Here is a 21,483-nt window from a genome sequence, read left to right on the forward strand (position 1 = left end):
ACTTTAAAAAATCAAAATTATTGAATTTGAACGACTTTCCAAAGACACGGAAAGAAACATCATCAACTTCTATTGCACTCTGAAATCCTGTGATGAGATAAGATTATTTTACAATGTTTACAATATAAATCATTTACATTGAATTAAATGATTTTTCTTGGTTAGCTAATTTCGCATATACCTCTCAGAGTAAATCAAGAGGCACAATGACACATGTTAACACTTTCAAAGTTGAAGATAAGATTGAAGGGACGATGAAAAAGTAGGAACTGTGAAGCTCCGCCTGTCAAAAAAGAACTACCTATGAAGGCATGAGGCATTGTTTCCAAACCGCAAAAATTTTCGTTAATCAACCGAAGAAGAATAAATTGTCTGACGAAGATACCCAATATTTTAAGAAACATATTTAAGATATTATTCAATGTAGATTCCGTTATTAATTTTCCTGTTCCAGATTATTTATTCGAAAAAGCTTTCTCCGCCCTTGTTTATATTAAGAATAGGTACATTGCATAGAAAACATCGAGTCCGAACTACGGTTACATTTTTAAGGTATTGCCCAATGTTCAAAAACTGAAACATGCAACATCATCTTTTGCATTAAGCAAATGAAAATTACTTTTTTTTTTTTAGATTATTACAGCTCGACAATTAAAGTTGAATTTTAAGAGTATTAAAAATTAAATATGAAATTTGTATGAAAAATGATATGTAATAAAGATAAATATAAATGCTAATGTTATTATGTACCTACTTATGTGTTTTGAAGTATGAAATAATTATTTAAATAATTATTATGATAGCATGAGATATTTTGTAAAAAGATATTCTAAATAAAACTTGTAGTGTGTCTACGATTTTTAAATTCTTTCATCGGGGATCCGTGTTCACCAAAAGTTTAAGAACCGCTGCTCTAGAATTAAATATTGGATATGGAACTTATTAGCAGTTCTTGAATTTCAAGGGGCACAGAGAGGCGAAGTCCCCTTCTTCTTAAAATATATTCATGCGTACCCCCTCTAATTATATCTTAGTCAATAAGACATTTAAATATTCAGGCACGAACTTTTTTCATTACAATTGTGTATCCCCTTCCTTTTTTTCACCTTTCAACAGCTTGTTATTAGGAATAAATCATCACTATACTTCACAAAATTAACAATAATTTAAATAAAAATTATAATTCTTGGCTCCTGAGTGGAACTTTTGGAGAATATTAACGAGTTATGACAACTCAATAACGACAACAACTAGTTCATACTGCAATAATAAAAGACAAAAGTCAAATCAAAACAAGAATATATATACACGTATATTAACCAATATTTATCATTTCCTGTAAATTAAATTAAGATTAGTTACCTATAAGAATTATATTTAACATTAATTTTCATATTATTACATGGTGTAACAATTGGTTACATCCTATACATATAAATTATACACAAAAGACACATACTATAGAATTGCCCAATGTACAATACAAAATATACACACTCAACACTTCTCTACCTGTACACATTATTATAGTAATTATTAAAATGACACACGACGGCAGTTCGGAAACATTCATCAACAGGAACGAACTCACCTACCAACAGCCATCTGAAATCTACATGTTTAGTAAAGTATTATTTTAATATTGTAATTAATAAAGAACTTTAAACCAAACGTCTCTAATAATTGTTATTGATAAAATAATACCTCATACACAGCTCTAACCCCCAGCTACGGAAAACTTATCCATAAGGAATAGAAAACCTTTCTCTGGATAACTATTATTGTTATAAGGTTCCCCTGACCACGTTACAATGGATTTTAAAAATTGAGGTAGTTTATTTTTCTAAAGTTGAAAAATAAACATAATGATAATTTCATGTCATATTGTAATATATTTATTATTATTATCATAGTGGAAAACTGATCAGCTTAATAACCTTGTTTTAAACATTCCGTATATTTTTAGCCATTTCAACATTTCAAGGAAATAATTATAATAAGCATAGAAATTTAAATTTAAAAATGTGGTAGTTTAATAAATTCAATGATATTACTATTGTAATAATATGAACGTATAATATCCCCACCGTTTTTTAAATTTAAAATTTGTACGCCGAATACACAACGAAAGGAGTGTCCAGGATAAAAACTCATGGCAGACCCGGTTATAAGAAAAACTCGTACAATACCCCCTCTTTTTAGGGAATTTTTAATCTATTTTTTTATTGACATTTGTAATATGGTTGTCATTGCATGTTTTTCCTAGAAGCGCTTGTGAATAGCCGATTAGTTGTACGTTTATTAATTATTTATAGATAGATACATTGATACACTGCACATGATACACGACACAAAATATGATCGTTATACGGTCACACGAGTAGGTATACACGCAATATTCACATTTCGCATTCAGATTTCAACGTTCGATGTGTTAATACAAAAAATAAGTAAACAGTTATTTTTGTTTTTAATTCAACACTAAATCAGGTTGAACTCGAATCTATTTGCAGACCTGCCCGCTGGATACGCTTCTGTACACTATACGTTATAATTAGAGAGCGAAATTGTATGCAGTTTCATATTTTTTATTTTAACGTTTTTGGGATTTTCATCAGTAATCTTTACGAATTGTAATGGTTTGAAGATAATGGCATGTTTTTTTTGCATATTGCTGCATATTTAATGTATGTATTGCATATTTCTGCATGTGTTGGCAAAATTAAAAATATATTGCATATTGAAGCAGAAATTTAAAAAAAATGTATTTGTATTTATTGATTAGATTCCTAGGTATAATTGTAATTATAAATTATCTAATTTATTTTTAATTATTTTTGAGTCATACATTGATAAGTTATTCAATTGTGAATTTTTTTATCAAACTACACAGTTTAAAGTCATTTTCTTGCATATTTGTTGCATATTTTCACAATTTTGACTGCATATTATATGGCATATTCTGACACTTTTTAGTGCATAAAAATCCGCGGCCTAGTTATAATATATCTATCATAAATGATTAAGCAATGCAAAATGCTTTAATTGTATATGTATACATACCTAACAAGTAACAATACATATTGATTCGTAATATGCACTCGACTCGTTTCGCTCATATTATTAGCACAGGATGTTGGTGTATACTCATTATAAGTTCAAAAACAAAATCATTGCATTTGTACATCGTTATGGGTATTTTAATTTCAAATTTGGACGAAATTTGATACTTAAACATTTTAAACGAAGAATAAAGATTTTAGTTGCCTTGTTTCAATTTAAAAATATTATTCTTGAGTAGTTGAGTACTTGAAACTTTTAAAGTATATTGTTGTATTTTATACGCACAATGATGGTTCATTATTTCTGAAACAAATCTTTCAACCTACTGTATAACTAGGATAACATCCTGTAGAGCACGCCACTGGATAGGAAAAACTTACTAGAGTCGTTATTCGTAATCTGCACTTATCTGCGCATACAGATGGAATTGTGACTTTTCGAAGTTAGGCAGATCTGGCAATTGAGGCATTACTACCCCTATTCTTTGTTGACCCAGAACCCATTGACCATTTCAACGATATTTTCAAACTTACAAAAGCTTATTGTGGATACCTTTAACGTTGTGTTCGTTGTAGTTACTCCCCAGTTCCCACCTATTATTTTAATGAACCAAACCAAGAGAGTCGACAACTAAATGTGTGTTATGTTCCGCCGACGATCCAGCCAACGAATCCCAAAGAGACTTAAAAAATAAACAATAATAAACTTGATCGAGCGTTTGAACTAAATACTTTTTCACATCAGTGGTAAAAAAATGTAAAAATAAATTACACTTAAAATGTTGAGCCATTATATTATACATAGGTACTCGTTTATTTATATAAAATTAAAATTAAAATTAAATTATTTGTAAAATTGTTTCTTTAAAATAAATTATAGCTATTTTGTTGTGTATTAAAAATAATTAACTCTCCGAAAAACTTTACATTTTTGACAAGGTCGCGAGCGAGGATGGTCAAGAATGACCAGTTTATGACCACCCCTTCTCACCGGTCGTGACCGATTACAAGCATGTTATTACAATTAACAATTATAGCTGTTAAAACCCTTATTGTATGTCATTTATCTAAATCTTACTTAATCGTAATTTCCGAACTTATTTACCTACTTAAGTTTTGAATATTTATTTTATACAAATAAAATGTATTCTTTTACATGAAAAAAAGTGTAATATAATTATTATGAACTATATTATGATCATCAGAACCATGAATAGCACAATATCTTGCATTCTTTCTCTAATATGATTATTAGTTACGAAATACTATACTACCACTATTATTGAGAGAAAAATATTCCTAAATAGTAAATGAGAATTTAGTATTTGATGTTATTTTAGTTAAATTTTTAAAAGTTTTAACAGTCTAAAAATGAAATAGTAATTAATTTTAAATAACAATTAGACCCTGTTACAACTATGTAGGTAGGTATATACTAACGTAGGCACTAATAATATATAATCAAAAATTTGTATTGCCCCTGCCTTGAAAAATTTTTGAGGATGTCCTTGAGTAAGTACCAATTACTATATTTTATATTATGTGACGTTGTGTGAGTGTGTGCGTTAAATATATTCTCTATAAAAACTTATACTCGACGCCGGATATATGTAAAGTATATTTAACTCATCTGTGAACAGCTCAACCCAAAAAATATATTTTGACAATATATGTGTGTTTGTATACCTTTAATTTTTTATAAACAGTATAGGTCTATGATCTAAATTTAATAAGGTAATATTATTTATTTATTATATTATCCTATTCTTATATAATAAATCACATTGAATGTAATAGGTATATTATTTCCTTCCTACTTAGAAATCTGTAGTAGATTCAACACCAAGTGGATTTAGAATTTAATAGTAATTGATGAATTTTTCGACATCATATTTTTTATTTTATTTTCTCGACATTTTAAATATTACTCAAGTTAAAAATATAAATACCTACTATTAAATAACTACGTTACACCAAATTTTTTATTACGTAAATGATAAATGCATAGACGCACACGTCATAACTTCAAGATACATAGTCACTTGTAATTTGATGTTATTACATAATATTATCAGTTAACATTTTTCTAATAGGTAAAGTGTACTTACGAAAGTGATATTTTTTTAAGTGTCAGAGATCTAAATAGTGAACACAACATAATTATGAAGAATTGAGTGGGATTTCTCAAAGGTAAAGCTCCCAGCTTAAACTTGTTAATATCAATCATATTTTTTCAAATTATTCATAAATCCTCTCCAAACACTTTCAAACTCATGATACGCCAGGGCGATCCCATACATGACACATATATCATAACCAAATATTTCTTTAAAATATCCACAGTATAGATACACAATTCACCAAATCAATTTTATATTATTAAGGTAAAAAAAAAATTATTTTATAAGATAATATAATTGTTTGATAGGTATGTTAAATTATTACAATACAATTGAATCTACAAAGCATAATAATTTATGACATATTTAGTAAATTAGGTTTATTATATAATATGAAATGCAACCAACAGTAAACAAATTACAACTTCAATCAGTTGATATTATAAAAACAATAATATTCTACTTCTAATCAAACCTTATCAATATAGCACACAATTGTAAACCCCCAAATACTCGGAATTCCTAAATCTAGAAATTAGGAAACTGTAAGTTTGTACTTCACAAATATTATAAAAATGATTACGTAATAATAATTTAATCTTACATCTTAAATTTAAGCCTCAGTAGTTTCAAACACTCGAACACATTTTTGTTCAAAGGCTCAGGATTGTATGAATCTAATATGTATATGTAAATAAAAATAGATTACCTATTGTGGAAGCATCAACATCGTGTAATCATCTATATTTTATATTATAATATATTTTTAGTTTTTTTAGAAACAGGAAATGTTAAAAAAAAAAATTTCACAAGACGAAATCATACTTTTTAAGGATAAGACATGTGCCCCTTAATCTATAGTTAACATAATTGGGAGAGAATTAATTAGTATAATCTAATAATGCATTTCAAATGTATTACAAAAAAATATATTACCTACGGAAAATAAAGATCTTATATATAGCGTAATAGTATTTATCAAAAAATATCTATTAACTTTTAACATCGATATATAAGCTATACTTGAATTATACTATTTTAAATATTTAAAATTGCTTTTAAAAGGAAAAACAATTTAGTTAACTTTCATTATTGTTTATATACATTTTTTATGACTTTTGAAAGTTATCATAAATGGCGTATCATGTACATACAATTTCAACTACTTCAACTATTTGTCAATAAGTATGGTTAAATTTGGACAGTAAATGCCATCTCTGATTTGAATTCAACTATTATAACTTATCACATACATAAATACCTATACTCGTATTTAATAAGGTACTTGGTTACAATACAATAATACAATATTTAATACATTTTTATGTTAACTATCCATAAATTGTTTTACATTAGCCCAGTCAATTTTAGTGGTATAGACACAATCAGCCAGAGACACCACAACACTATTCCGTACATAACTAGTAACAGGACTTTATGCGCTATGTATAATCTGAAAATAATAATACAATAAATTAAATATAATTCAATAATAGTTAATGCATCGTTGAGACTAATCAACTTTGGGCAAATACAAATCAGCCTAATATTAAACTATTTAAATTTTCTTTTTAAATCTTAAACTATAAACCTAGTTTATTTGTCAGACATAAAATACAATCCTGCAAAATAACAATAAATGGTTATTACAATTTAGAAAAAATAATTAATAACTGCATAATATGATACGTCGGCGACGTAATACCTATACCTAATAATATACTCATACATGCCTGATTCGAATTTTGAATAACTTTGTAACTTGTTATTAAAATGTAGGTATATATTTGGTGCATAGTAAACAGTAAACTGATAATCAAGATTCACAGATCATCTATTTTCTAATAATTGTACTGTTGTTCTAATTTCATACATGTATAACTTACTTCTCCCATTTTTTCCTGGCCGCAGGCAACGTGTGTATATCATCTTTTACGAGGTAAACTCTTAAACCGAGACAGTGTGCCTGGCAAAAATAATCCCATGATAGTTGATGTATGTCGAAATTGAATAATTCTTTGTCTTGACTGTCGAGAGTATGCCATAAAGCCAATAAACGATCATTGGGGAACGTCCATTCCCTGTCGGAAAAATATGCCAGAATATCTCGCACTTTATCAATCTTCTTATAGATATTCATCAATCTATTTGAAAATATAAAAATACAATGATGTAGTTGAATTATTTTTTTAAATAAAACTATACATCATTTAAGCTAATTACCAGTAATTAGTAACCATAAAATAGTAATTCAAAAATCAGAACTAATAGTAACTATATTCAATGTCGCAATGTGTCCATTTAAGTTTCTAAAAGTTTTGAATTTTCAAAATACTTTTTTTCACATAAATGGACGTTGTTGCCAAAAAAATTTTTTTACAATTTTTTCACCTTTTTAAATAACAACATACACAATATTTTTAACTTCATATTCATAAGCGGAATATCAGGGTATTTCCATACGTAAACACAAAATGACTAACAGAATATACTTAATCAATTAATTATAAGTATTTATAGTATCACATCCATAAAAATGTAGTTCCACTACTCCGCCCATGGCTAGTCTAAAGTGTAAATACTTTTAACTAATTATATTAAACTCTTTCGAAATTTGATATTAATGCTTCGAAGTAGGTACTCCGAAAAAATATACTACTTCGGAATATGAAACTAAAAATGTGTATTGGCATACAAAAAAGTGAAAAATGATTTTAATACGAACTTGTAAAAATATAATTTGTTTTCAAAAATGTTGTTGTGCAACGACATAATATTAATTAAAAATATTATTTTAAAAGAAATTAAGACTTTTCAAAATAAGGAGTGTAGACACTTAAAACATCACTTAGTATAAATTATTTATTTAAATCATTACTAACATTGGTTTTTGTCCAGAAAAAACAGCCAACGTGTCTAGTGTATACCCAGGCACAACGTGACAAAAAAAATTTAACACTGCGTATAAAAATCGATTTTTAGTAACCCAAAACGAATAATACCAAATCGCCCGAATTGTAGGCCAGTAAACACCATAACGATGATTCATCTCTATAAACTGATTCCATTTTATTGGTTTTTGTATAGAACTTGAACATGTATATATTGGTATTTCTTTTGACTTCCTGTAAACAAAACGTAAACATATTTTTTTAATTTTGTATCTATGATAATTATTATCTTATAACTGTAAAACTGTAATCTTATAAAAGTATAAACTGTAGTTAAATAATATTATAATAGTGACATCAACTACTACCATTCAAAAATCTCCTATATAAGCTTGGTAAAAAACATAAACTATGATAATTATACTTCCAGTATCACAAAATATTGACCATTTATACAATAATATCTCCACACAATTAATATTGAATTTTTTACTCCTTTTTTAAGGTCAGTTGTTAAGATCTTACATAGTTTTAAAGTTTTAAAATTTGTTTCTGTAAATCATTGTCAATTTGTTTTTTTAACGTTTTTTGACTTTCCTGGAAAAACGGGTTTTAACACATTTGAGGTTTTTTCGTGTCAATGACTATTTTGAAATAAACGCGAGTGGTTTTGCCTGTTTGAAAATGCCATTTAAATAACCGGTGTTTAATTGTAGGCGCTTAAATTACAAAAAGCCATGGTGTGTGGTATAGGTGCTTCATATGTAACCAACTTTAAGCTTTAAGTGTATGCAAGTTATTATTTTCCAAAATGCGTTTCATTGAGTACCGTAGCTTTTCTTAATTTTTAACGAAAGCCATTAGCAAAATATTATAGACACATACTAAATGTTACATTTTCATCTGTATGGTATAAAAAAAATTATCTTTATAGCATATTTCTATTAAACTTTTGAACAGTGTCTTTTAAGCTATTTTAGTATTATAGTTCATGATGTATTATATAGTATCACTATAAACTAACTAAAAAAAAAGTTATTATTGTAAAGTGTAGGCATGACGCTCAGAAAAGTGCTTGTTACAACAACAGGTGTTTTTTTTTTTATTGTTGTTGTTGTATCAATAAATACGTAGTACAATTCGTTATGCATTAAAAATGTAAGCTTATTTACACATTTCTCATAAGTCATAAGTCGTAATAAACATAAAACTGAACCATTTATTTTAATTTGTATTCAATTAATAGATAATTTATTTATACAGTTACAATGGTTAGTCGTATATTCGTAAGAGATAATTTAGTATATTGTTTTAAAAAACTTGCGTTACTCCATAGTTATAATTTCTTAATTACAAGTTATAGCTAGGTACATCACATAAATTACGTTTGCCCAATCTAAAGTTGCCATGAAATAAAACAAGTCATTACTCATTACTCATTAGCATAATATAATATAACCCATTGTATTACTAATATACCTCATGAACTTTTTGACATTGAACTGCATCTTCAGTGAAAAAAATATCCATGTTTAATCTATTTTCCTTTCTCATCATCGTGGTTTCAAATGAAAGAACAAAGCATACCCTTTTCCTTAAATCGTAATTTCAGGCTAACATATTATACTATGACCATTGTTCTTGCCGTTTAAGATGCGCATAAGAATTGTATAAATGATTACTGAATGTCTTATTTATTATGGACAGATCTGCTGTACATATTCTCTTTTCAATTTTTTTGCACATATTATAAAAACTCAAAAAATAAAACAAAAACCATGAGTCACAATTTCCGGTAAAAATTGACATCAATTTTAATCAACGCCGTATGCTAAACAGGGTGATTCGCCATTTACCAAGCTGCGCATCTTCTTTTTTCTTCAATAATGCAAATCATTCAAAATACTCATTCCAATTTTTAACTAGGGACATCAATATTTGAAGAAAAAAAATATCCACTAATTAATTTGTATTAAAAAGGATGAAAGATTCTCATTTAAAAACAGAAGTTTGTATCTCCACTGAAGTGTGCCTCTTTAAGTGGTACATCAAATCTCAATCATTTGAAAATATAATCTTTAATTAAATATATTTAAAAATACCAAAAACCATAATAATTTGAATAAATCCATTTTTAAAGGAAAAAGTGGGGGGGGGGGTGAGCATGCTCGGTGCATCAACCTATATGTAATAGGTATAATATGCATCGATTACTACCAAGTTTGTACAGTGTAACGGATAGATAATCTGGTCAGCCAACCTATTCAGAAAGGTTGAAAGTACAATAGTAAATGGTTCCTCATAAGTTGTTATTATGTAGCTATGTTCGAAAATATTAACAATAGGTACCTACATAGGAATGATTTATTTTTAAGCATTTTAAGCCAAAATCAAAACAATTTGCTTATAATGTTATATAGTAAGTAATAACAATTTTTTATCTAACAATTTCAATTATTCGCGTATGAATATCAAACTTTCCAACATTACGTTTATTATTATTTTTCATAAACAACGAAATATTTAAACTAATTTTAAGATATTTATACCACAAATACCTAATCTATATAGGTGTATATACATCGTTTTACGGTAAGACTGTAAAATTATCTTGTAATTTAACAATGTCGATACATGATATAAATATATAATATTTTAAAATTGATATACAATGTATGTCTTTTGCAAAAATATAATTCAATCACCGTATTATCAATAGAAAAATTAATTTCTACTTAATTCAATTAAAAAATGTATTTAGAAATAGACATTGACACACCGTCTCCGCTTAAAATCGTTTTTCGCAAGCAATGATTTATAGTTAAACTCAAATTTAACACTTCCATTACACTAACGAGGTTCACTAAAAATCTACTATACTTATTGGGCAGAACGAATTTATTTGCTTTTTATTAGTTAATCTTTCCGCTTATGATATTATATATTAATAATATATATTATATATTATATATAATATATTATATATATTATATTATATTATATTATAATATTATATTATATTATATTATATTATATTATATTATATTATATTATATTATATTATATTATATTATATTATATTATAATATATTATATATTATATTATAATATATTATATTATTATATTATATTATAATATTATATTATATTATAATATATATTATATTATATTATATTATATATAATATATTAATATTATATATTACGTAATTACGTAATGCAGAGTACCTAATATACATTTTTTATCACAATAAACTTTCTCTCTTATAATTGATTGTGTCCGTACAAATGTATTATCTAAACATAATATACGTTATAAATTAATCGTTGTAATAATTACTTTGGGTGAAAACTCTAAACAAAAACATAATCTATATACCTATATATTATGCACATTTATATGCATTACACATATCTAATATCCAGATTACTTGATTTATTTAAATAATTAATTGTTTTTTTTAAACTGTAGAATCCGTTAGGTTAAGCTAACGGTGACACGGTGTATAGACTTGTTAAACGACAAATAAAAACAATTTCAACCATAGGTATTTTAAAAACACTTACCCATTTGTCGCCGTTTCTTTAGTGGCGCATATAAGAGCGTTTACAACAATGTCAACTGGAATTATGTCGGGCACAATATTAGAATCGAGATAGTATGTATGAAGTACTCCGGTGCCAGCCCCAACTACAATTCCTGTTGGACCATATACATTATCTATCCAACCTCTAACTGGTTCCCGGTAAGTACCAACCACTAAACAAATAATGAAATAATCATTTAATAAACTTAAATCTGTAACATAAAAGCTTAATATGATTATAAATTATAATTCTATAATACGTACCCACAGTGGGTCGGAAAACTAATATTGGAAGACCTTGTGCTTCTCTTCGAATAGCATCTTCCGCCAATGATTTAGTAAAAGAATAAGTATTTGGTAAATCGCCAAGGATTCTTAAAAGTTAATAAATATTGTTGTTACAATAAAATTATATTTATATTATTATTTTATTATTTTAGGTTATTGTGCCTAGAAAATAAATGTATAATATGATATTCTTACTTCCTGGTCATACAGTGTAGTATTTTATCGTCGGTAGAAGAAACTAATTTCAATATATCTTTATAATCAGCAGTAGGATCGTAAAATTTTTCGTCCACATGCAATCGGTTGCAATTTGAAAATGCAGTGGAAATATGTGCTACGACCTAATTGATTAAAAAACCATGTTATTATTCATTGTTATTACAGTATTTAGACACATTTATTTAAAAGTAGCTATATAAAACCTGTTTGGAAACCAAATCGTACCTAGTACTTATTTGTGTTAATTTACTATAGGTATACAAGTACCTTTTTCATTACACAATACCGTTCATTAAGAAATATTTCTTTTCTTTTTTATAAGAGCAATAATATCAATCACAAGTACATCATTATTATAATAATAATAGTTCTTACTACAGTGGTTCTCAACGTTCATTACATTTTTTATAAAACTTAATAATGTATAATTGAATAAATACCTATGTAATTTAAAGTTAAAATTTGTTAAAACTAAGTTTCTTGAAATTATTAAAGTTATTTTTTTTTTCATAAAAATGTTGTAACTAATCAGCCAAATCCACATACCATCCATGGTTTTGATAACTCTGATTTGTACAAACATAGACGTAATATGTGGTAAATTCTCGAGAGGGGCAATCAGGGGTAGTTTCTACTCAACAAGTAAAATGTAAGTTTTTATGAAAGTTAAATGTCGTATTTCGAAATACACAAAAATTAAAAAAAATAATTCAACCAGTTATGTAAATTTATTAAAATTTGATAGTTTGGACTCTTTGTAGTATAAATTATTAAACTATAGGTACTTGACCTATAAATGATAAAATACCAATAGGAATTAATTATGATACATACATATCTTATTTTAATGTTACCTTTAAATTAGTTATATTCTTGGCCAAACTTATTAATTCTCTTGTTCCAGAAACATTTATGGTCATAGCTACACGGATATGTTCATCGAAACGCACAGTAGCTGCTCCATGGAAAATTATGTTCACTTCTTTAATCAGTGTATTTCGACTGCTTGCGCTCAATCCTAGACCCGGCAAACTGCAGTCACCGGCTACTCCAGAAACTTTATGATAATACTTTGGAACTTCGTGTTTTAATCTTTTGAACAGCTATATTATAACGTACAAATTATTGATATAATTATTATTAAAAAATAATTACAGCTACACTTAAAAAATATTTATTTTAACAAAATAATGAACGTTAAAAATGTTGACTAAATGTTGAGAGATTTTATATAATAAATATACATACGACTACCTTTTATTGGTTTAACTTTTTTTTCTCTTACCTAGGGAGATTAATTTAGAGGTTAAAACTAAACAAACAAAAAAGATCTGAACAATTCGCTTTTTTTACCCCAGTCCATTTTTAATATCTTATAAATTAGTTCGTATATTTTCCAAACTCTATTGAGTAACACTATATTTTAGTAATCATCGTACGATCACAAAATATCAAAATAAAATTTTTTTATTTGTATAACGAACAACAAATTTAATTTTATAATTTTTTATGCAACAATTAATATACTCCGATATAGAAAAAATAGTTTTATAATTTCTAATGTAATTATAAATACTTGGTTTCTAAGTAAGTATAGCCAATAAAATTAAATAAAAAATATTGTTATTTGAACAGAAAAAAAATTACCCCGCGCTCGCAGCTATATGATACCACGAGCGTTACTAAAGGTTAATTTATACAATAGGTCATTATATTTTTACTTATAAAATAAATTACAAAACAAGTTAAAAGTAGGTTAATGAAAAAAAAATGTTATAGCAATAAATATTTATATTTACCCTGTCTTCAAATATATCTTCCAATCGTTCATCGACGATTTTGCCTTTCTTAGACCGGATCAGCAAATAAATATGTTTGATGTGAGGACATGTTCTGAGCAGTTTTTCCACTAAAACCTTGCCCATAAAACCTGTACCACCGGTTAAAAATATTACTCCATCCCGGAAAAACTCTTGTACTGGACTTCCGATCTCAGACTCATCAACTTCACGAGGTTCACTAAAGCTCCTCTCGCCCAAAAGCTCCAGGGGATCCAAGTAGTATTTAGAATTTATTATATCTTTGATAGGCACCGACGGTGCACTGTCTTGCTTTTTTTCGATGTACTTACGATGTAAATCAAGAGCCATATTGTGGAATTGTGAGTTTATAACTGTAAAAATAATAGTATGAAAACTATTTAATTATTAATATTAAAGCCTCAAAGTGGAGAAAAATAAATTTGACTTTTGTGTTTTTCCTCGGATTGTTCCCCTCAAACACAACTCAAAAACGATTCAACGGGCAAGAATTAAATTCTATTTATTAAAGTTTTCGAGTTATTAAGACACCACTGTTAATTGAATTAACTATTATGTGCTATATATAATTGTAGATTAAACAATGCATGTCAATATGTCATATTATTATTATTACATCCTTGTCCGAATTATTGTAATGAATAATGACTACTGACCCTATTATAAATGGTAATTGGAACAATTTCAGTAATAAAAGATTATTATTATTATTATTATTATTATTATTATTATTATTATTATCATTATTATTATTATTATTATTATTATACCTTTATGTATTATGTATACTGTACAGTATTTGAAAAATAACATGACATTTTTACATTATTTACAAACCATATAATTTACAACTATCAACACAACTATTTCGAATATCAAAATAAAATCATTTTCACTATATTAATGAACAGTTAAAAAAAGGATAAATTGCTTAATGATTTTTTAACTATGCAGTATATCATTCAATATTGGAAATTAATATGCAACCACCAAACTGTATTTTTCCAAGGTTTTTTTTAAGTAACATTTGAAATCAAAAAGTTTATAAATTATATTATACTTTTTGATTTCAGATATGATCTTTGTGTACTCGTAGTCATACCAACTTAATTGAATTATAAATATTAAATGCAATTTTCCAGTGTAAAATCTACAAACAGATCAAATAAAAGTATTAAACAGTTATTTTACTTACGTATGTAATATGTATCTGTCATTAATTAAATGCATTGACATGAAATGCACGGAAGACGCAGTATATTACGTAAAATATGAACATTTGAAACGAGTCTTCAGCGTATAAGATTTTCCCGGTATTATTTCAATATTTTTATTTGCAGTTAAATAAATTATGAAATCTTTACATGATATAAATCGTAAATTAATATGTTTGCAATGCAACAATTTTGAATTTCCTGCAATAATGCTGCAGGTAGCACTCTTATGGTAATTAGTAATAACTGAGAAGTCGAAATAAGATTTATATATTCTATTTTGTTATATAATGTTTTTGTCCGCGAATAACGTTGTATGTTGTGGCAAACGCTGTGGTTATTATATTTTTGCATATTTTGTATAAAATGCATATTATTGCATATTATTGCATATTATTTATAATGGGTAATATGTAAAATGCATGTCATGTACATTTTACTGTACATTTTACTATTTTAGTAATGGCGATATGATAAGAAAAGTAAATAGAATATTATATTTCCAAAAAATACCCAAGTATTTAATTTACTATATTATATTTTAGATACCTATAAGTAGTAATTTAATTTATATTTTATCTTAATCCGCAGCAGTAGATTAGATTTAATATTTAAGATTATTCTACAACTACACAACCTACAGTAAAATTCTTAGTAGGTTTGACGTATAACCGTGTATATTGTGAGTGCGTTAAGCGTTTATGTGAAAACACTTTTAACTCCTCGTTGTTGTTTATTTATAATACTTTGAATAGTTTAAACTTTTAGAATAATATTTTGTAGGTTTTAGAACTTTTAATCATTTTGTTTTATATTTTAAGTGGAATATTTTTTCTCATTTTTCGTTCAATTTTTACAAACCATATTTTACCATTTTTACAGAGATACCAAGTAGCAATCATATTATGGAAGCGAAGTATAAAAATATGTATAAATAATAAAAGAATTGGCTTCCCAGGTAACAGGCAGCATTGATAAATGATAATATCAGTAAGATATTAATTGTTTTAAGTACTATCAATTTCTAAACGAAATTTGACTTTCTTTTGAGTTACATGGGTAATAAACTATGACAGTGGCCTAGGCATATATTCAATTATATTTTAATGGAACACGAATGACGCTTAATTTATAATAGCAATAAGCAAATAACATTAGAGTAATTATTGGTATACATACAATAATAGCGAACAACATGTTGTTGTTGGTAGGTATATTCAATTAACAATAGAAAGTCAGACTTACAATAATTAGTATACAACTGTAACTGTCGAAAAACGCAACTACTTTGAACATCGTAAAATGTGACTTAAGAAGCCGAACAAGATCGGTCTGGCCGTCTCTATTAGGAATTTATATCACATAATCGCTCTCGTTCCCGCAATACCTATGTTTCCATAGGGCCTATTTAGTTCATGATAACACAGTAAAACCAATACATTCTTTGCTTCGCTCATAACCTTAAGTGTGAAATTCTATGACTAATATATTTATAACGTAACTACGTGACTATTGCTCAATGTATTTATTTAGATTAGTTAATAACCAAAAGTCTAATCATATTATGCGTTATCTGTGTGGTGAGGGGGGAGGGACAGTTGCCCCGCAGATATTTTATAGCAGAGAATGTGACAAAGATTTGTTTTTCCCAGATTTTAAGCTCTAATTCATTGTTAATTACAACACATAGCAGATCTTTATTTTTATATTCACTTATATAGTGTTAATATGTATAGTATTGGTATTGGCAAAATAGTTGAGGTATAGAAGAGCATCATCTCCTCTGACCCCCCCCCCCCTCCTAAAAAATGTACTCCAAGTTACTCCATTAGTCTAATTGTAGCAGTCAGCTGGTTTATCTCTGCTTACTAATTATTTAATATTAAAGTGGCCGGGGAAGTAGCCTGCAGTATAGTTTAGGGTTTAATTAAATCTTTACTCTCCAAACCTCAAAATTATTATAAAACCTTGTATATTTTTTATTTCCAAGCTTTTGGGAATTAAAACAAAACATTTTTCGACATAAATAAATAAAAAAATTTTACTAGTAGAAAATTTCAAACATCTATAAACAGCTTGAAAAGTTTGAAAATCAAATATCTAAATATAAAATGATTTCAAATCTACGGTTATTTTTGAATTATAACAAAAACCAAAATTAATTTTGTTGAAAAGTGCAGATTTAATTTAATTTAATTTTAAATTTTTCTTCGATTATTTTGAAAAGTGTGTACTGAAAATTGTCTACTTTTGACCAAAGTACCAACTAGTTCTAATTTACAACAAAAAACCACCATTAGAGTTAAGGCCAGGGAAATTGTATATCTTCTAAAGTTAATAACAGGCAAAAAAAAGCGCTTCTTTTATATATACCTAAAATGTAATACAAGGTTACATAGAGTGTTCATTACAAAAATAATGAAAAAGTTCATTCATTTCCCAGAATTTCCTACAAGCGTCTGAAGTGCTTACACAATTTGATATTCACACGTAAAAAACGAAAATAATGATTTCTCATCAAATAAAATTAGTTTTTTTGTTGTAATTTTAATAACATAAAAAGTCAAAATTTAAAACCTTTCACTATTACTTAAATCATGATTTTTGGATTTTTACACACAATGAAAAACTTAAAATATTTAAACAAATTTTAAGCTACGAGAACATTTAAACATTTTTATGTTTTTTATTTTTGTTTTATTTTGAGGTGTTAAGTAATAACAACTTATAGACTGGGTCATAAAGTTTGAAAATTGAATATGAGATCCAACATGAGTTTTTGTTATTCCAATTTATAATATTAAAAACACAGGCCGATTTTGCCTATGTATTTAAATTCTCCGCAATCGCTGACGATTTGAAGATATATTTGTTTTCATTTTGAATCTAGAATTTATACAATCTATACATAAAAAAATTACAATAGGCATAATGGACGTTTCTTAAATTAAGCTAGATACAGTAGCTAAACCTAACCTTGAAGGAAGAACCAACCAGTGAAGGCACTTCGGCTTAAATTTACAATTATTTGGGAATTTAATAATATTCATGTCTAATTTATACGTTAACGAGGCAATTTTTTGTCTTTTGTGAGGGTGTCCGGGAATGGAGATAGATAATAACTTTTTAATGTGGGGGTTTTTGTGATTCCTAAATTTGGAGTAATATAGCTTGGCTGTTTTGGTGACTAGGAATGCGAAAAACTGTGTGAAGAGTGTGATTTGAGATGTTGAGGATATATAAATTACATTTAAGCAAATGCAATATTTATTGTCAAAAATTAAGTCAACTTATCTTATTATTACTAATAGGAAAATAAATTACTTATATCAGTAATTCAGTTCCCTAATTTGTATTGAAATAACTGAGATTTAACTTAAATATTTCATTAAAATATTAAATAACTACTTTAAAAAAAAAGAGATTAATTTGGTCGCCGTTTTGTTTAATTTTTTTATCCCTACTTATTAGTACCTACCTATTCATATAGAAAATATTCAAGCAACAAACTTGCTTTCAACGACAAAATAACGTACCTTCATTTGGCTTGCTACTTAACCCATCTGTAGCTGATGTATAAATTATAAAAGAAAAATACCGACATCTCCAATGTACACAATTTACTCCCAAAACAATTAAGAAAATATTACGCCGGGAAATTTTTCCACCCTAGATCCGACCCTACATTTAGGGCTGTGGAATAGTTGCGTCTAAGACGAAATTTGTATTCTATGGTCAGTATACCAATATTGCACTGCTTAATTTTACCGTCAATATATCGATTTTTCAAAAAACACAAAAATTGTTATTGGTTTGGGACCAATATTCTATAATTATATTTAGACTTTTAATTGTAATTATATGTTTATGTATATTAGATTATAAATGTATTATTGATACATGTTAATAAAAACAACGTTATGAGCCATTTGGCCAGCTCCCAGTTTTAGGTCTAGTGTAATAAAGTTGGTTTAAAACTTAGGTTAAAGGTGTTGATACGCATTGAATACCAAGCACTTAGTAAATAAACAAAATACATACCTGAAACAATTTTTGTATTAGTAAAAATTATGTATTTTATCTTATATTAATTTAACAAATGCAACTAGTGTTCAATTAAAATAAATATTACACTATAAGAAACATGATTTCTGTTACTTTACTAACATTTAATGAAAATGATTTAATATTTACTGCATTTATTGAAAATTATGAGTGAATATTATGTAAGCGTATGAACGAAACTTCTTTAACGAATAACCGTAACGGAATGATCGGGAGTTCGAATATCAAATGAGAAGTATTCTACGCAGAATGGTATTGCAAAATTAATAAATTCATAGGCGTGCGTATTTCAGTGGGGATTTCAGGATCATTTCCCCCCTCTCTCAATGAATCCAAAACTTTCATAATTAGTTTCCATCGTGTTTAATTACTTAAATTTTAGTTTTTTATAAGTTGAAAGATATTTTAATAATTCATATCATTCGATAAACTGTTCGATATTTTACTATATTGTTATAAATCTGACGGAAATAAGTTTAAACAAAAATGGATTTATCAAGTTAATAGTTATTTACAGTTTTCCGCCTATTTTCTCAAAAACTACTGAAATAATTTCAAAATATCACACATTCAATTATTTAAAATACTATCTGCCATCTATGTTAATTTTGAATTTATTTTATAAGATAACTACCATAGGTGATTTTAAATATTTTAAAACTAAAATGATTACAGACAAAAAAACCACCCACACACATTTATATAAAATTAGTATTTTTTCTGTTGTTTTAGAATCTAAAAATATTAATATGTATAATAAGTGATGTTATGAACTTGAGTTGTATGTTTTCATGTGTTCATTTAGTAAAAACGTTATTTCCGCATAATGAAACCATGTCGTCTGTACGCATTCATACACAACAAATACATTCAAATTAAGGAATCGCCATAACCCTCTGGTCACCATATTATTATACCCACGTGGTTCAGCACATCAAAACATTACGTTTTTATTTCTGTATCGTGGATAATCTTTTTTATCTACTTCGTGAAATGCATGTTCAATGTTCATTTTATAATTTATACTGTACCTACCTACTACTTATAAAATAATAGAAATATGTACATAATAAGTAGATAGGTACATATTTAGGAGAACTTTTCAAGGAATATCAAGACATTTTCCAAAGTGATAATATTTGTTTTTACCTAAATAAACACACTCATGAACTATATTATAATAATCTAATTTTATTCACCGTATGATGCTCATGGATAATGATTAATGAGCATCTAAGCTTCTCTTAAATGATGGTTAACACTTTTTTTATTTGTTTTAATACCAGCATCTATTGTATTATTGATTCGTACTATTGTTTTTTTTTAATTGTTCACGTATGTATTGTTATCATAAAATTGTATGACATAATAAATACTGTTCTGTTAGGCACCAAACCAATTAATATTAATAATATTGTAAATATCTAGGCTATTTGTGTTTCACAAAACTAATTAATATCAATAATATATAAATATGTGTATATATTTTGATAATCTAAAGTCTAGACATAATTTTAATTATTTTATATTTATAAATTATTTAAATATATTGCTTTTTTCACAGATACTAGAATGTGTATTAATGTGGTCGCGACTGTTACACACAATTTTAAATACATATATGGCACTATAATTACGTATGGGTTTCTTATTATTATTATTTACAATAAGTCGTTATAGTTTCGTAACCAAATTTCGCTCCACTCAAAAAATAATGAATCAAATACTTGCATCGTTGCATCATTTAATTCATATACATACGATACATTTATAAATGCGCGTATACACTGAGGTCCAACTTACTTCTCGAAGTTGCGTGTATAAGTATATAAAAGAAATTCAACAATACAATAATATTATTGTCATGGTCACCATTCTACCTTACGTATTTAGGCATTACGTGCTTTGCACCATTACCCACTGCACCGGCGGTATACATATAGTTATTGCTTATATTAGTCCAATTTTAAAAATTGTATTTTTGATAGTCATGTTATTTCGGATGACAACAAGTCATTATAAGCGTGATGGTGCAATCCTTGAAAGATTTATTTTCAGCCGTAGAAGAAAATATTAACTGCCCCACGCCTAACATTATAAAAAAACAAACAATCGAGTAGACCAAACTTAGATTTTACATGTGAAATCGTGTGTCTACTCAAGTACCACAATAGTCTCTGCTACAACTGGTTTCAATTTTTTCCCGAGATTAAACAG

At 27.0% G+C, this 21,483-nt stretch overlaps 1 protein-coding gene and 1 long non-coding RNA gene across 3 annotated transcripts; one reads left to right on the forward strand and one right to left on the reverse strand.

Annotated features, from left to right (window-relative positions):
• Nucleotides 1-1,481: 1,481 nt before the first annotated feature.
• On the forward strand, nucleotides 1,482-13,619 carry LOC111037639. Of its 2 annotated transcripts, none has more exons than XR_002604897.1 (3): nucleotides 1,482-1,628; nucleotides 11,663-11,819; nucleotides 13,072-13,178. It is a non-coding gene; the product is annotated as an uncharacterized LOC111037639 (long non-coding RNA). The 2 variants fall into 2 exon arrangements; XR_002604898.1 differs by having other exon boundaries at nucleotides 1,518-1,623; nucleotides 13,072-13,619.
• LOC111037637 (fatty acyl-CoA reductase wat-like) lies at nucleotides 5,895-19,494 on the reverse strand. The gene is made up of 9 exons (XM_022320315.1): nucleotides 19,243-19,494; nucleotides 13,967-14,340; nucleotides 13,022-13,270; nucleotides 12,144-12,289; nucleotides 11,925-12,034; nucleotides 11,641-11,833; nucleotides 8,065-8,307; nucleotides 7,069-7,326; nucleotides 5,895-6,635 (listed from the first exon to the last, which is right to left on the reverse strand). The coding sequence occupies exons 2-9, from the start codon at nucleotides 14,315-14,317 to the stop codon at nucleotides 6,530-6,532; spliced, it is 1,656 nt and encodes a 551-aa protein (XP_022176007.1). The 5' UTR covers nucleotides 14,318-14,340; nucleotides 19,243-19,494; the 3' UTR covers nucleotides 5,895-6,529.
• Nucleotides 19,495-21,483: the final 1,989 nt, after the last annotated feature.

Source organism: Myzus persicae, unplaced genomic scaffold (genome assembly GCF_001856785.1).
Source record: "Myzus persicae strain clone G006 unplaced genomic scaffold, MPER_G0061.0, whole genome shotgun sequence".
In the NCBI taxonomy this organism is placed as follows: Eukaryota; Metazoa; Arthropoda; class Insecta; order Hemiptera; family Aphididae; genus Myzus; species Myzus persicae.

What these genes read in the sequence shown, in the direction of transcription:
- LOC111037637 (XM_022320315.1), bottom strand. Translation starts at nt 14,317, where the DNA reads ATGGCTCTTGATTTACATCGTAAGTACATCGAAAAAAAGCAAGACAGT. An exon ending in AGTTTTCCGACCCACTGTGG is followed by an intron (nt 11,834 to 11,924) that starts GTACGTATTATA and finishes TTATTTGTTTAG; the next exon opens with TGGTTGGTACTTACCGGGAA. An exon ending in AAAGAAACGGCGACAAATGG is followed by an intron (nt 8,308 to 11,640) that starts GTAAGTGTTTTT and finishes TTTTGTTTACAG; the next exon opens with GAAGTCAAAAGAAATACCAA.